The 16,821-nt window shown below is 56.7% G+C and overlaps 5 protein-coding genes across 5 annotated transcripts; 1 reads left to right on the top strand and 4 right to left on the bottom strand.

Moving 5' to 3' along the window:
• Window positions 1-85: 85 nt before the first annotated feature.
• Window positions 86-2,740, bottom strand: ACRALDRAFT_2097384 (uncharacterized protein; the record flags this gene model as incomplete). The annotated part of the gene is made up of 1 exon (XM_071022834.1): window positions 86-2,740. One exon carries the CDS (start codon window positions 2,738-2,740, stop codon window positions 86-88), a length of 2,655 nt encoding a protein of 884 aa, XP_070877212.1.
• Window positions 2,741-2,837: 97 nt separating this feature from the next.
• ACRALDRAFT_1092181 (uncharacterized protein) lies at window positions 2,838-3,843 on the top strand (the record flags this gene model as incomplete). Its single annotated transcript, XM_071019598.1, has 6 exons — window positions 2,838-2,876; window positions 2,936-2,990; window positions 3,038-3,067; window positions 3,128-3,249; window positions 3,303-3,409; window positions 3,477-3,843. 6 exons carry the CDS (start codon window positions 2,838-2,840, stop codon window positions 3,841-3,843), a joined length of 720 nt encoding a protein of 239 aa, XP_070877213.1.
• Window positions 3,627-12,382, bottom strand: ACRALDRAFT_1040239 (uncharacterized protein). Its single transcript, XM_071015169.1, has 10 exons — window positions 12,221-12,382; window positions 12,013-12,157; window positions 11,671-11,939; window positions 11,154-11,587; window positions 10,909-11,065; window positions 10,196-10,823; window positions 9,963-10,122; window positions 5,253-9,897; window positions 4,848-5,168; window positions 3,627-4,762 (listed from the first exon to the last, which is right to left on the bottom strand). Exons 1-10 carry the CDS (start codon window positions 12,311-12,313, stop codon window positions 3,881-3,883), a joined length of 7,734 nt encoding a protein of 2,577 aa, XP_070877214.1. The 5' UTR covers window positions 12,314-12,382; the 3' UTR covers window positions 3,627-3,880.
• A 2,044-nt stretch (window positions 12,383-14,426) lies between these two features.
• Window positions 14,427-15,805, bottom strand: ACRALDRAFT_1080133 (uncharacterized protein). The gene is made up of 4 exons (XM_071018982.1): window positions 15,590-15,805; window positions 15,443-15,461; window positions 15,262-15,315; window positions 14,427-15,081 (listed from the first exon to the last, which is right to left on the bottom strand). The coding sequence occupies exons 1-4, from the start codon at window positions 15,629-15,631 to the stop codon at window positions 14,540-14,542; spliced, it is 657 nt and encodes a 218-aa protein (XP_070877215.1). The 5' UTR covers window positions 15,632-15,805; the 3' UTR covers window positions 14,427-14,539.
• On the bottom strand, window positions 15,541-15,831 carry ACRALDRAFT_2032965 (uncharacterized protein; the record flags this gene model as incomplete). The annotated part of the gene is made up of 1 exon (XM_071020719.1): window positions 15,541-15,831. A coding segment is annotated over one exon (204 nt), but the record flags the coding sequence as incomplete, so codon positions are not given.
• Window positions 15,832-16,821: the final 990 nt, after the last annotated feature.

The raw sequence follows: 16,821 nt of genomic DNA on the forward strand, positions 1-16,821 counted from the left end.
GCTTTCTCGGTACAATTGCAGGCACACAACAGATATCCAGTTCGACCCCGTCTCGTGATTGAATCCCCATGTATCCACGACTTGATCAGTACCGCGCAAGGATCCACTGCCGGCGGTCTTCATGCGACAGTGTGCGGAGGAATTCAATCTCCGCCTCCTTTAGTGCGGCATATCTCTCCACCAGCTCTTCTCCCAGCAGCGCTGTCAGTGCTTCATCCCGCCCCAGCTCTCCAAGCGCCACTTCGAGGGAAGGCGGTAGCATCCTGTCGACGTTGAGCTCTGCTCGGTCGTTGTCCGTCAGGGTGGCCGGGTCAACCTCGCAATCTCCCCATACGAGGCGCTCCCCGTTCTGGACACCCAGCAAGCCGGCGCCCAGGACGGCAGACATGGCAAGGTACGGGTTGGCCAAGCCATCGATGCACTTGACCTCCCAGTGGCTCCCCTGGATCTTGCGCAGGGGCGTCTCGCGGTTCTGCGTGCCCCATGCGACCCAACGACCGCCGGCCCACGCACCGTCCCGCACCCGCTCGTAGCTCACGGGATTGCTGTAGGTGAAGGCGCAAACGGCCGGGAGGTGACGCAGAATACCGGCATAGAAGGGTTGGTAGATTTCGGGACGGTCTCCTCCGGGGGAAGATATGGAAAGGTGGGCATGGGAGGCGTTGCCGCAGGCGGTGGCGAATGGTTTCGGGTGGAGGGACATTCTGACGCCTGCTTGGTTGGCGAAGCTGGAGATGACGTTGCGGGCGTGGATGAGGGCATCGACGGCTTGGAGCGGGGGTAAGCTGGGTAAGACAATCTCAAACTGGCCAGGGGCGCTTTCTGGGTGGACCTGCTCGACGAGAATACCCTGGTCCGCGAGGGCTGCGACGGCGGGCTCGATGACTTGTTCGACGAGGGGGTGGTCCATCATACGGGAGACGGACCAGGCGTGGCCGTCGTTATCGATCATGGCGTAGGTTTGCTGGCCGTCAGCGCCATCCTGCCTCACCCGCTGGAAGAGCACGAGCTCCATCTCGAAGCCGACCTGGAAGGCCAGGCCCTGTCTGGAGGCCAAGTCGAGGAGGCGCTGTAGGAGGGAACGAGGGCACAGTGGTACGTGCGAACCATCTTGCTCGCGGAAGTCGCCAAAGGCGGTTATGTGGCGCGGGCCGGGTCCCACGATCAAAGAGGAAAAGTCGGGATGGAGGCGGTACTCGCCCGTGGACGAAACGCCAGGGATGACGATATCGTTCTGAAGCATCCCTAGCGATGCCTTGACGATGCCGACGGAAAAGTTATCGTCGTTTCGCAGGTGGGACAGGACGCGTTGTAAGGGAATGGCTCGCATCCTCGGCATGGCGGTGAGGTCGTTCCAGTAGATTCGGAGGAAATACGGTTCGGGCTTTCCTTCGAGGAAGGCCTCCAGGGTTTCCAGATCGCCGGCGCCAGTGGGGGTGCGGAGGTGGAGAGCGGAATCATGGGGCGACCGCAGCGGCGGCAGGCCGAGATTATAGAGATGGTTGGCGTTGTGGAAGAGAACATGGCGGACGAGCTGGCTGGCCTCGTTCCACGTGATGTGGTGTTTGCGAGCGTACTCACCGAGGACCTTCCCCAGGGCCTCCCTGATCTGGAGAACGGCCAACAGGTACGTCTCGGGAAAATAGTGGCCGTCGGTACTCCACAGGATCTTGGACCAGGGGCAGAGCTCGAGGATTTGGCGGAGGGCGGTCTCCTGGCCATCTTGGCTCAAACAGGGGAAGATCAGGCCAATATCGGCGTAGACGTTTGCGTAGACCGAGGCAAGATAGCCGGCGTCGCGGGTAAAAGGGTAGCTCGCGTGAAGGAGGACGATGGGGACGGAGGGATACTCCCGGATGAATTCTTGCAAGAGGGCGGGCGATGCTTTCGCGAGGGTAATGTCGTTGTCGCCCAGGCCGGTATGAAACTGGATGGGTTTCTTGTGTTGGCCCTCGCCGTTCCGGATGATGGAAGCGAGCCTGTGGACGAGGAACTCGCCGAGGCCACGGTGCTGGAGGCGGGTGAATTCCTTGTCGGTGCCCTGGGTGTGGGTGCGGTAAATGTGATCAAAGTCGGCCCTGGCCGCGACGGCATCGGGCTTGCGGGAGATGGCGAGACCGGTGCGGTAGCAAATGACCGACTTGAAAGCAACGATTTCCGGGTCAGCGATGGCCCTCAGGATGGCCATATCAAACTCCTCAATGACCTCGTCGAAGGCCCTGGCCACGTCCTCGGCCGTCTTACGGCCCGAGACCTGCTCGGGACAGCGGGCATTGATCATCTCGGCGGCGAGCTTCTCCAGACGCAGGACTCTCTTGGCCGGGCTCGAGATAAGGTTGTCAAAGTAGTCGTACGGGTAGAGGTCGTCGTCGTACTCGGTAGTATTGTCAGCCGGGACGAGGCCGTCATCGACCAAGATGGTCTCAATGCCAGCGAGGCATTGGCGGACCCATTGGTCGTAGTCCTGCAGACGCCTCTGTTCAATGGCGTTGACTACGGCCTCCCAGGTCGGCGCGCATTGCAGGACCTTGGCCAGCTGTTTGACGGCGCGGAGATGGGAGAGGCTGGTGAGGGAGGCATGAATGGCGTCCCCGTTCGCCTCGGTGGTGATGGAGAGCAAGGGATATCGAGGGACGGCGTCGTGTTGTAAGATGGGATGAGCATGGTGATCGATGATTGGAGTTGTTTGTATGGTGTGAGAGAGGAGGGCTTGGCCAGTGAGTTTCGTAGACGATGACATGGTGAGTTGGCGTTGGTATAGTCAACCTAGGAGAGACGGGACGACATGAGGAGAGGGAGAGAGTTAGTCAAAAGGCGGCGGAAGAAGTGTGTCACTGATGACGGGCGGGAAGTACAATCTTATCTCTCTCGGAATTGTGCAGTATAAGGTATTTGCTTCTATCCAGTCTCCCTCCTCCCCCTTGGGGTACACAAGAGGCTTGTCGTCACTACTTTACCTACCTGCTTTGATTACGACCATGACGCGATAGGTCGGTCGCCTCCTGCCTTTACGCGTGCATGTACATGGTACTTGCAGAGGTCAGTCATTCCGATAGTGGCATCACAGGTTTCATATTCCGCTGGCGCCTTCTCGGGCATGCGTACCCGTACTTCCTTTTGCACTGAGGTCGTGTCGAGAAGCAAGTCGGTGTGACGAACCCCAAACCGAACGAAGAAAGCGCGACCACCCTAGCCTCAACGGTCTGCAACGGGACACCGTATACACTGTGCGACATACTGTATACGCGGGTGGCAGTATTACGTAATAGACCTGCCTCGCTCTTTCCCACTCTCTGTCCCAGACCATCTTCAACATCACCACCACATCACGACATCACGACGCGACTTCTTCCAAGAAACAAAAAACAAACAAAAAAAAGGAAGAGAAAGAAAGAAAACATTTCACTGCGTGTCTGGCAAAAGTCTTGCTTCAATTGCTTCAATCATAGATCTACACCACAATGTTCCGTTCCAAGTTACACTGCAGTCGACAAGTTGCATGTTGCCGAAGAACAGAACCCATTCACCGAAGACCAGACAGAGCGTCAGACCCAAATCGACAGTACGAGACATACCAACCGAGGTTTACCGATTCATGACCATGTAAACCTCGTTGAAGGACAATCATCACGAATGTCGAATACACACTCACGCGAACAGCAACAGAACAACCCAGAATCCAAACAGGCGAAGAAGAAGTCTCGATACTCATTCAGAGTGGACGAAGAGCAAACATATACATATCTCTACTGCGAGCGAGTTGAGCATGGCCTCAGAATCCCCAAGCAAGAAAAAGGCCATCGACGAAAACCCCATCAACGCCGACAAAGAGTACAGTCATAAGCAACATCATCATCGGCATCTCGCCTTCACATTCCACTCACTTCCTCGCCTGCACCTTCCTGGCAATCGACATGCCAGCTCCCGCAAACGTCGCCCCGCCCAGAATCTCAAACACCGGCATGTCAACGTCAAACACCTTGCCAACCCAGTTGCGCACGTCAATCGCCGAGAGCGAGTCGAGCCCGTACGAGTGCATAGGGTTCTGCACGTCCACGTTCTCCTCCGCCGTCCCCAGGAGCGCCGACACCCGTTGCACCAGCGCCTCGCTTGCCACCTCCGCTGCCTCCGCTAGCGATCCCGCCGCCGCCAGCCGCGCCGCCGCGTCTACCGTCTTGTTCCTGCTGCTGTTGTTGCTGCTGCTGGCCCCGTCTTCGCCCTCCTCGCCCGTAGCGGTCACCGGGAAATGGTGCATGTGTCCCCAGAACGGCTGGTACATGGTCGCGTGCACCTCAGCCACGTGCTTCCAGTGCGTCAGTGGCCGGATCCCCACCACCGCCTGGCATCCGTACTGGTTGAGAGACACCGTGTCCGCCGTCGCCGGATCGCACGCCACCTCCATCAGTGCGCACACGTCCTTGACGTATGTGAGCGCGTACTTCTCCGACTTGAGCACGCTCGCGATATGCACCTTCTGTCGCTGCGCCTCCACCAGGTACCCCGCGTCCGGGATGGCCCCCAGGTTGAGCGCCACCGCGTGCTCGCCTCGCTGCACCCGGTAGTGTGCCAACGCGTCTTCGTACGTGTTGCCCGCGTTGTACGCCGTCAACGAACCGCTCCCCATGATCCCCATCATCGATGACGTGAACACGAAAAAGTCGAGATCCCGCGGCAGTTCCGTGTGTAGGTTCCATGATCCCTTGACCTTGGGATCGATCGTCACCTTCCAGTCGTTATAGCTCATTTGTTGGAAGATGCGTTCCTATGACCCAAGCCTGTTAGCCCTTGGGTCCCTCCCTTCTCCCTCATTTCGCTGCTCCCTCATTGTTGGGATGGGGTCAACGTACCGTCATGACCATGGAGGCTTGGATGCAGCCCTTGATAGGGGGTACCCTCTTAGCGCAATCGTCCAACACCCGTCTCAACACCGTCCTGTCCGTAATATCACAAGGGGGAGTTTCGACGTGAACCCCTTCCTCTTGAAGCTTGGCCACCAGTCCTTTGGCTTCCTCTGTTCGCGGCCCGGATCGGGAGAGCAAGATGATATATCGAGCTCCACGGCCCGCGAGCCACCTTGCCAATGATCGACCCAAGCCTCCCAAACCACCCGCAACAACATACGTGCCATTGGGATCAAGCGCGTATTTGGCCCGAGCCGCTGTCCGGATCTGTACACACCAGTCATTTGGTTAGCAAACTTCCGTAATCTCCAACCATGAACGGTAAAATGGCAAGACGAGTGGCCTCCTTACATCGATGACATCCTCCTCCTTCAAGTTGACCACAATCGTCTCCTTTTCGTCTGCAGACTGCAAGTGGGAATAGACGCCAGAAATCTCCGATGCCGAGAATTCGGTAACATGTCGCCGCAGGCTCTTGAGTCCTGAACCGACAGCCGTGCTCACCGCATATTCCAGACCATCCGCCGTGGTGGTGTGAGGCCCGGCTTGCACAATCGAGAGCGAAATGCTGGCCGGCACGCTGTGCACCTGCTGCGCGGTACCAGATGACGAGGTCGCCGGCCCTGCCCGGAGCACGATGGACCGGCCACCCGACCGCACGCTCTTCAAAGACAGCGGCGATGTAATATCCGTATAAGGGCACAGGACGATGTCGAACTTTTGCTTCCACTGGGACGCCAGCATTGATGGGCCCTCGAACCACGACTTGGGCAGGACCCTCTCTTCCGAGACGCCCAGGTTCTGTGTAATCCAGGTGCTATCGCTTTCGTTGGACGCGGTTACCCACACGTCGGCCACTCCTTCATCCGCAAGAAGCCGAAGCGCCGCCTGCCCGATGGGGCTGGCACCGTCGTGGACCAAGATGACGTCTCTGCGCCTGACGCGCCCGACGTCGACCAATGCGTGGTAGGCGGCCGCTGCCGGGCCTACCACTGCGCAGGCGTCGGCGAAGGAAACATCATCGGGTAGCGCTGCCACCGCCTGCGAAGACACCCGGACATGAGACCGGAACGACCCTGCTTGCGCCGCGAGAACGCGGTCACCAGGTCGGACCGTGGTAGCCGCGGGGCCGGTACGGAGGACAACACCCGCGAAATAGTCGCCGAATGTCGGCTCTTCTTCGTGTCCCAAAGCCGCGACACGGTCACGATACTGAAGCGAGACAGCCTTGACCGCAATTTCGACTGTATCTCCCTCGGGCTCTTCTTCCTCGGACGCGGGGTTGTATTCGTCGTAATGAGGAGTGCTGGCGTTCTCGAGTCCAGGAATCGAAGAATTGGAAAATGCGAACCGGGTCTGAGTCCGTCCTAGACTCGTCGAGACAACCTCGTACGGCATGAGCCTCGACTCCATGTCTGCTTTGAGGTACTGTGCCTCGACCAGGCGGCGCGTGTGCAAGAGGCCGTCCGTCTCCACGTACTCTTGCTCGTAGTTCTCCAGGGGCAGTCTGGAGGCCATCTCGCTGGCCACTTTCACCAGATGCGACACCTTGTTCTTAGTGTTCGCGTCCGCGAGATCCAGAGCCACAGTAACAAGCTGGAGCTCGTAGTACTCGAAACGCAGGGTCCGTGCCAGGCCATCCAGCAGTCCGTGATCAGGGGAGGCTTCTCGGCCTCCGCCTGCCGATACCCAGAGCAAGCGCCGGCATGTCCGCACCAGGGACTGTACGTGCGCCCATGACGCCTCGTCGAAAGATGCAACGAAAGAGGACTCGCCGTAGTCGAGCAGGACAACGACGAGGTCATCTGTATGCTCGGTCGAAGCTGCGGTTCCGAGATCGGTCACTTTGACTTTCATTCCGAGGACGTCTTCGTCCAACGCCGTCAGGGCTTCTGCGAGGGACTGTTGCGTCGAAGAGCTTGGGTCGACGATGATGGTGACTTGACGGCTCAGCTGAGGCCGTTGTCTATTGGTCGACGCAGCAGCTTCGTCGGAGATGGCCGTAGACACGAGACATCCCAAGTGATGCGCCACCTCATCGTCAAAGTCCCGGAAGACCATGTCCGTCCCCGAGAAGCCGCTTGCTGCCAGAACGGCATGCCACTCGTCGGCACCCAAGTTGGGCGAAAGGGGCCGCTCGCTCTCCTTTGCCAACCACCACCCTGGGAACAACCCAAAGATGAACCCGGCAGTCCAGCCATCCGGCCGGAGCAGTTCGTGCATGATCAGCTTACCGCCAGGCTTCAGGGCCTTGCGTACGTTACGCAGCGTCTGGTGTAGGTTGGACGTCACGTGGAGTACGTTGTCGGCCACGACGACGTCGTACGTCCCTTCTTCGTACCCCTGCTCGGCGATGTCCCGTTCGATGTCCAGCGTCCCGAACGTCATTTGGGCCTGGAAGCGGCCAAACTCCTCCCGCGCATTTTCCAGGAAGGCCGAAGACACGTCGGTAAAATCATACCGGCTGCAGCGGAGAGATGTTGTCGAGTCGGCTGGGCCCGAGGCGAGTGCGCGAATGAACTTTCGGGTCGCCGAAGCCGTTCCACCACCCACTTCGAGGATCTTCATTCCGGGCGTCTGGTGAGCCAACAAATCCATGTATCCCGCTGCTTCGGCGTTGTCTCTGTATGTGGCCAGCTCCGCGTAATACTCCTTCAGCTGGCCCGTGTGCATCAGCAGCTCCAGGGGAGTGGCTTCTCCCCTGAGCAGAGCCCCTAGGTTGGTGGCGACCGTCGAGTAGAGCCGTCCGACGTGATTGGTGTTAGCTAGGCGCTCGGCGAGCTCGTCGAAAGACTGGCGCGCCTTGGAAATTGGAGATTCGGCATCTTCCCAGTCTCCGTTACTGCGGGCATTGGCAAGGTGGTGCTGTGCCCAGGTCCAGTACCGTTTCTTCCACGGCTCGTCCCCCTCGAAGATGCTAGGGTCCGTGAAACTCGTCAGCCGGTCAAGGGCCGCCAATGCCAGCAGCTCTAGGTCACGGTAGAGATCCGAGAAGTCTTGCTGGATCGGGTGTAGCGCGTCGAGGTAAGAGACGGTCTCTTGCGGACTCAGCTTGTCGATGGCCACCTTGGTATCAATGTTCATGCAGAATTGCTTGGGATCCGGGAGGTTCGAAACCTCGGGCGGCGGCGGCGGCACCGAAGTGATGTTGGTGATTTCAATATCCTCGTACCAAAGCCTCACTTCGTCCGAGGAAGGACTGGCGAGAGCACCGCCATCGAAGGTGAACCCACGCTTCGTGGAGCCGGTGACAGTCAAGCAAGCCGTTACCGATTCGTTCTCGGGGGCGCTGAGACCGGCGTCCGAGACCCAGAGGCTGCCGATGCGAGTAGGGATGCACGTAGCCATAGGCCGAGTTCCGCCGGCCGTGAAGCCAGTGAAGCAGAGATGGAGAATGCAGTCCAGCGACGCGGGATGGATGACATGCGGTTCAGTGGTCGAGGCATAGAGATTTACCTCGGCCGCGGCCTGCTTCATCTGTTCATTGTAACGCTGTTTCTGGGCAGCTTGGAAGACAGGGCCGTACCCATACCCGGACTCCTTCAGGAAGCCGTACATGTCGTCTGCGTCCACAGCCGTGTCACACTGCGAGATGGTGCCGGCAAGCTTGGTGGCAATCTTTCGACGCTGTGCCACGGCTTTCGACTTTTGCCAGCCATCTTCCGCCGTCTTCTTCAGTTCCACGGCGATGAACCCGCGGCAGTTGAGTCTCCAGTCGTCAATGTTGGTGTAGAAACTGCGGATGACGAATTCAAATGCCGGCTCCCCTTGGCTTGTTGAAGGCTGGGCCGCGCGCAGGGACGTCTGGACTTCGAGGACGCCAGCGCTCGTCGTCAGGTCCATGGGACCCTCGATGTGCACGTCGCGGAGCGTATAACCGGTGACGTCGCCTCCAGCTTCCACCGCGAGCTGTTTGGCTGCTTCGATGGCCATGACCAGCATGCCCGCTCCCGGGTACAGGATCGTGCCGTTGACAACGTGCTGGTCTGCCCAAGGCATCTCCGTGAGACGGATGAAGTGCCTCCATCGAGCGTCGGCCGCGTTCCAGTCCCGGGAGCGGACACCGAGGAGCTCCGAAGGCGCATGGACCCTGAGCCTGTAGTTTCGGCTGAGACGGCTCTCATGCCAGTGCCGCTGGGAGTGATCAAAGGGATACTGAGGCAAATCAACAAGCATTGATCGCGAGGCCGTGTCTTCGACCTCTGGTTCGTTGACGGCTCTCAGGTTCAGTGCGAGGCCCATGCAGTGCAGGTCGCCGGCGACACGGAGGACTGTCTCGGTGGCCGACTGGCCCCTCCGCAAGACGGAGCTGTAGCCGATGGACTTTCCTCTAGGGCTGGCACGGAGGATATCCCTAAGCGGTCCCTGCAGTGCCGCGTGCGGCCCGACCTCTACCAGGTGGTCGACAACCGAAGCGAAGATGTGGCTTCTGTCTATCTTCTCGACGAGGTCGGCTTGCGACTTGGCGCACATGACGGTGACGGCTTGGGAAAACCGGACCGGCGACACCATGTTCAGAGCCCAGTATGAAGGTTCTGCGAGACGGTCTACGTCGATTCGTTCACCCGTCACGCTTGAGATCATAGGGACCGGAGTCTTCAGGTCTTCCTGGGGCCGTGGCAGTGTCCCCATCATCGATGTGTACTTGGACGCGATGGCCTCCATCTGTCGTGAGTGGTAAGCCAAAGCTACGCGAAGTTTCCGTGCGAAGATGTTCTTTTCATCCAGTTGCGTCTTCAGCTGGTCGATGAGTTTGTCTTCGCCGGAGATGGTGACGTTGACGGGGCTGTTGATGCACGCGATGGAAAGACCAAAGCCGGAAGCACGCTGATCGAGGGGGGCAATGAGTTCTCTGGCTTCGGCCTCGGGCAGCCCAACGGACATCATTGCTCCCAGAGGCTGGGAACCCGAAGCCTCGGCTAGCTCCGCCGAGCAGAGGCCCCTGAAATAGGCTACTTTCCAGGCTGATTCGCATGACAAGGCGCCAGCGGCGTAGCTGCGGCCATGTTAGTTCATGATCTGAGGAAGGTCATAGAAAGGGAGTGGGGAGATTATACGTACGCAGCCGCAATCTCTCCAGAAGAATGTCCAACAACAGCAGAAGGTCTGACACCGAACTTGCGTAGCAGATTCACGAGCGCTACTTGCACGACCGTGCAGAGGGTTTGGCTGTATTCGGCTTTGTCGACGTTCGACTCGGCCTCGGTTTTCGACAGTTCATCTTTTCAAAGGTTAGTCAACCCCCAAATTGTGCCGGGTCGAGAGGGTCTTGTTTTAGAGACTGGGCATCTTACCTATCGGCGACCATTGGCAGCCCAGTGTTGCAAGATACTCCTCAGCACGATCGAGTTCTGCTTTGTAGGAAGCGTAGGCGAGCAGTTCGCGGCCCATGGCAAACCACTGGGCTCCCTGACCGCTGAAGATGAAGCCAAGGCGAGGGGTCTCGGACTTGACTCGGACTGGAGGAGACGTCTTGGGTTGCAAGTCACGGAGGTCCTCCGGGGACTTCAGGAGCGCGAAGGACCTCCATCCCAAGTGACTGCGGTGGGTGTCGAGTGTGTATGCCAGATTGGCGAGGAAGTGTTCATCCCTGGCGATCTGGAGTGCCCTCTCTTCGTCATACCAGTCTTTGTACGACTCGGCAATTCTCTTGATTCCGCCCTTGTCCGTGGTGGACCAGGTCAACAACTTCGGCGGGGCATCCTTCCCGGCGGTACGGCTGGGCAAGGCCGGCTGTCCCAGTGCCGAGCCGATGCGAGGGGGAAAGGGGACTGTACAGTGCTTGCCTTGTAGAGATCTCAGACGCAGGTAGTTGTAGGCGTCGTCGAGAACGACGTGAGAATTGGAACCTCCGTATCCAAAGGAGTTGATGGAGGCTCTCCGGAGACCAGCGGTCGGCCATGGTGTGGGCTGTTCTGGGAACTGAACGGACGGCACAGCGTCAGCCTGCCTTGAACCGGCAACCTGAAATCGTTGGGAAAAGTTCAAAATATTCAGACGAACGTACCTTGATCTTCAAGAAGTGCGTGTCAATTTTGGGGTTGACCTTTTCAAAGTTTGTGTTGGGAGGGATGATGCCCTTTTCTAGCGCGAGCACCGCCTTGAGGAGGCCAGCCAGGCCACTTGCACCCTCAAGATGGCCAATATTGGATTTGAGCGCGCCGCTATATCTCGAGTCAGCAATTTTGTCCCTGATATCAGAGAAGCAATCTCAACAGGACCCAAAAGATCACCCGGGGCTGGACGACGTACACATAGATGGGGTCGTCAGCGGAACGGTACTTTTGGAACGCTGATCCTATAGCCTGCGCCTCCCGAGGATCACCTATCGGCGTGCCGGTGCCGTGTGCCTCGAAGAACCGCGTGTGCGCCATGGAAAGGCCGGCCCTCTGGTAGGTTTCTCGGATCAAGCGTTCCTGTGCTTGACGGCTGGGCTGGGTGATTCCCGGTGTCTTGCCGTCCTCGTTCGAGCCCGTTGCGCGAATGACGGCGCGGATGGTGTTACCGTCACGAATGGCATCAGAGAGCCTCTTGAGAACGACGACTCCGATGCCTTCTCCGCGGGCGTAGCCGTTTGCCCGATGATCAAAGGAGTGGCATCTGCTGTCTGGGGACAAGAAATTGATGTTCGACATCCAGACGTATGCCTCGGGAGAGTTGGCCAAGTTGCAGCCGGCGAGCATGGCCTAATATTTTTTAGCATTCCCAACTCGGTAGGAATTCCAAACAAGGAGGTTTAAGGAGAGACGGGGAAAAATAAAGAACATACCATATTGCACGATCCGTTGCGCAGGGACTGACAGGCAATATCCAAGGCCATGGCGGTACTGGAACATGCCGAATCTAGACCAATACTGGGACCATGAAGATTGAAGAACCAGCTCAGTCGGTTGGCGAGCATGCTGAGGCCGAAACCAACAGCGGCATAAGTGGGAGGGTTCTCAGAGTCTCGAGTCAGTTGGAGCATGTAGTCCAGGCTGAAAGACCCCGTGTAGACGCCGGTTGAAGAACCGTTGATGCTCTCCATAGGGATACCGGCTGTTTCGTTCATCCCAGTCCGTTAACCCGACGACCTCGCCGCAGGACATGGCGAATGGGACTTTTGACATACCATTTTCAAGGGCTAGATACGCTGCTTCTAAAAGCCACCTCTGCATGGGGTCCATAGAAGTGGCTTCGTTGGGAGAAATGGAAAAGAAATCGGCATCAAAAAGGGACAAGTCTTCCTTGATAAAGTGGCCGCCCCTGAGCGGTAACTGTAACATACTTAGATTTTCTTTTCAAACTTCTTGTCAAAACACGGAACTGGTGTTACTTACAGTGTTGAGTCTGCTCTTCTTCTGGTAGAATCCGTCGGCGTTGACGCGCTCGGCGGGGAAGTCAGTCATGGCACAGCGTCTCTCCATCATCATTTTCCAGAGAGCCTCCGGGGAGGTGGCTTCTTGCGGGAACTTAATGGCAAAGCCGCATATGACGATGGGGTCGTCATCGTTCCCATCGAGCTCGAAATCCGAGGGGAGACCAGCCAGGGGGTTTTCTTCGACATCACTGAGGCTCGTATGTGTTGACGGTGAGGTGCCATCGCTATTATAGAGGGAGGAGGCGCCTGAGCAGGTCTTGGACGGGGGAGAGACGACGAGTCTATCGTGGGCTAGGGTTGGGTTCGCCATGCTTGTCGACAGGGCCCAGTCCCAAGGGGCCGGGTAAAGAGGAAAGCTGTAACCGTGCGTGGACTTGAATTTGTCGATCGCAACTCAGCTCAGCGATCCATTTCTGGGGATGACGGTGGATGGTTCGGTTCTTTCCTTGCTTGATTATACGAGAGCTGTGGAAAGAAGAAGAATGAGACTTGCTTTATGTCGGTGAACGGAGGGAGTAGACGGTGCGAATTCCTCTTTTCCCATGGGCCACACGCAAAGTCCAACTGGTCGGTGACTCCCACCCACCTTGACGTGCTTCTTGTGGCATAGTAAAGGTCCCGGTAGTCCGGAGGGGCCCTGGCCTAGAGAAGGTGTCCATATCCTGGTGTGGGACGCAGACCCCTGTTGACGAGTGGGGAGAGAGAGCCAAAATGCCCACTATATGTATGTGTGTGCAGCTTGTGTCTAGTCACTATACGTGGGGAATCATCAGTACGGTGTATGTGAAGCCGAGTCCATGGGATGTGTCGTCACTCCATACCTCTCATCCTTGGACATGTGAATGCATTGCGAAAGATTGGGTTTCTCTTTTCTCCCATCTTGTTCTGTTCACACCTTTCCGTCTGTACACCAATCCATGAGGCTGGTCCTGGTGGAGATGTACGTTTTGGCAGAAAAGGAGGGGCCAAAAAAAAAAAAAGAGAAAAAACCCTGGTTCACGTACATACAACGTACGTTCACAAACTTACGGTCAGGAGATAACTACAGCCCCCCACTGTAGGTAGGGACAGTGGGCTGTACTTACTGTACCATGGTTCGGATATCGGATATCCTCCCCTAACGTGCTGGCGGGGTGGTGCCCAATAGACTTGAGTGTTGAGTCCTTGACGCACGTTATTCGTATACTGCCCCCGAAATCCGGTCTGGTCTCGGCAGTGAGTGAAGACCCGGAGGTTAGGGTGCCTTGCCCAGCTAGGTAGGAGCTTTAGCGAGAAGCAGGTCTTCCGGTGCCTTATCGGTAGGCTATCAACAGGTCTGGCTGCCTGCCATGACCACTCTAGGTAAGTATGGGTCAGGGGTCCGGATTCACGCTATTCTCCCGAGGGGAACTCTTAAGATCTTTTTTGGGTGTGGCTGGCATACAACGTACATTTTACATGGTGTAATGAGGTAGTTGGTCGGGGCACACTCTCCAAGGCACCAGTACCGTTGACGGTCGAGACGATGTCCGCAGGGGCCGGCTTGTCCAATCGATCGTACAACGCACAGACGGACGTCCCTATCTTTTATCTCCGTCGTCTCTGCTTCCCAGTGCGGCATAGATAGGCCTCGCCGATAGGTCCATCCGGATTGATGGTGGTACGAGTAGCGATGGTATTCGGCGAGGAATAGGCATCAGTCCCATCCGCAGTTCTGTCAAGGGGGTCATTCGACATGTCGTGTTACCTCGCGGCGGAGGCTTACTGAAGACCACTTCCGAACTCTGCGGACTTCCGCATCGTATCAATCACGACGCGCGTGCCTATACGTTGTATGCTTACTCAGAACCCGTTGGTCTGTTGATTTGGTTCACGATAAGGTTGACTGCATGGGGTGATCACATCGTCATGCACGGATGGGGAAGTTGGATCATCACCACCTTTCTGCAACGAGCATAGTCATCGTACTGCGGCGCTTAATAACTGACAGCTGACCGATGGCCGGCTAGAGTATGTGACACGCGAATGTCCTGGAAAGGAAATTGGTCGAGTAGGAGGGTGGTGTCGGTTCATCGAGGAAAAGGAATAAAGGGAAGAAAAAGAAAGGAGCGGGGGAGGGGGAATACCTGCCTACCTACCTTAGGTAAGACACGAATGAGGAAAAGTGCGCGCGATTACGGTCTTATCTGCACGGTAAGAAGTAATTACATTGCACTACATTAAAACCGTCCCCACTCCTACCATCTCCTATACCTTGTAGGTACCTAGGTATGGAGCATGTCTATGTACCCAGTCAAGGCTACTGCTCGGCGAGAAGGATTGTTCTTCGAATAATATGGACCGATTCGGTTAGTAGATTCTTCCGAGGGACTTCGTGACCCCCATCATGAACAAGGGTAAGACGCGTAGCAGGGTCGCAGAGACGGCTCAGGTCCAGTCCGCCCGTGGGGGCCGTCTCATCCGCCGAACCCCAGATGTGCGCCGTTGGGATCTTAATCAGAGGGTCGCTGGTGCTGCTATCACCGTCGTTGCTGTACGCGCTAATGTCGACGCCCAAGTGCGCAAACTCGGCACTGCTGGACGCGCTAGACAAGAACACGGCACACCGAAAGGGCGGCGTCTGTGGTTTAGCCGGCCCGCCTTCGCCACCTTGGCGCTGCTTCTGGGCCAGGTACATGGCGGCAAGGACCGCACCGGCAGAGAACCCCACTAGGCCGTCGAACGGGCCCTCGGCAGCCACGTACTTGTCCAATTGGCTGATGGCGTGGGGAACCGTGGACAGGTCGTTTGGGTCGTAGAAGGCGTAGAATTTGGCATCCGGCGAAGCCAACGTCTCGACTCCTGGACAGCCTGGTTAGCGCGTCTCCGTGACCGGACGGTGTGATAAGGGACCCTTCTTTCTTCGCAAAAGTCATCCTCACTCAGCATCCCCTCAGCCACATGAAGCCGATGCAGGTGCGGCGCTGGGATCTGTGTACAACGTATGTATGTGGGTAGAGACTCGGCAAACAGTGCACGTACCTTCAGACATGGGCGCCTCAATGGCAGCCTCGACAAACTCATATTCGTGTCCATCTTCCAATTCATGCCTTAAAGGGGCTGCATCGAGAAGAAACCCAACCAGGGCAGGGCATTAATTGTCCCGTCTCGGGCGAACTCGGGGGATGAGACGGGGGAAGTCGAACAGGGACCCGTTTCTTACCGGTCTGCAGCTTCATAACCTGTCACAATCGTCTTAGCTTTTTTTGTTTCTCGTGTCCCTCGTCACTCCAGGTTCTCTTCTTCTTCTTTTTTCCCCTCCAGTTCTTCAAGTCCCAAGACTCAAAGGCCCGTGAGCAGTGACACCCACATTGCTGTTCGTCCCGTTACCATGTAGGCAGAGGAACTTCATTTTCTTAAACGGGCAGGTAAGACGGTATCTCGTGGCGGTGGTGGGTATAGTGGGTGTACTCCGTATGTATGGATCGGCGGAAACGGGAAGAGTTGTCTAAGTTCTGCTTCGTCTTGGGGCGTCTCGGGGGTTGAGTCGAAGAATAATCGGGGCCGATTAATATATAATAACGGGCGCAAAAAGAAGAAACCATAACAACTCTGGAAGAGTAATCACCTTTTAATACGCTTTACTCGGTTCGTGAACGCCATCTCTTGCGACGCGATTATCGAGGTCGCGTGTTGCGTTGTTGCATACCGGAGAAATGGGTTGATTTTGGTCTCGCCCGATACTAGGGTCCTACTCAACCCTCCAAGTGATACATCGAGAGGTATTTCATGGGTAGGAGTACATCCACGTGGGGGAAGCTTGCAAAACCAGCGTCAGCGTCGTCTCCACACCAAATTACCTATAGGCTATCACACCCGGCACGGATGCAGCCGACGACGGACCCACTGTGTTTGTTACACTGTAGGAAGTTACTGGTACCTACAATTTCGTCCTGACACTTCCCTGCAAGCTAAGAGCCTAAGACGGACCCACTTCTCACCCTTCTAGCACTAAATTAGTGCGCACCCTAATATACATAGAAGTAGTATAATTCGTCACTTTACCTGAAGGATTCCGCCATTTCCTATCAGAGGTGGTTGGCCCGTTGGGTGTTGGTCGCCGGGTCTGTAATCGAATTGCATATTCATTCCTACTCACCCACAAACACACGTGCGTGTGTTATAAGAGAATTACTCAGTCGCGGCTCCGTTCACTGCCGGAGCCCACGAGGACGAAATACAACGTATATACGAAGTACGTTGTACAGTTCACCAGGGTAAGTATCGGACTTTCCTATGTATAACGGTTATAGGCCTAAGTTTCGGACACCCAAGAAGTATAGACCCACGCGACAGGGGTGGAAAAGTGGATACCTTCTGACCCCGGTAATAAGGCAGGTACAACAAGATACTTTCTTTCCTAGTGTGACTTTTACCCTACCCTCTTTATCGAATAATTACAGGCCTATTCACGGCTCCAGATTGGCCTGTTCGGAACCGAGTAGAGACAGTACGTAACAGGTGCTAGGGGCCCCTGTCAGCTGGCAGGGGCCGTATAAAGTATCGGGAAGTGGATCACCTTAGTCCCTTTTTAGCTCGGTA

The sequence above is a fragment of the Sodiomyces alcalophilus genome (genome assembly GCF_042370955.1).
Source record: "Sodiomyces alcalophilus JCM 7366 unplaced genomic scaffold ACRALscaffold_2, whole genome shotgun sequence".
Lineage (NCBI taxonomy): Eukaryota > Fungi > Ascomycota > Sordariomycetes > Glomerellales > Plectosphaerellaceae > Sodiomyces > Sodiomyces alcalophilus.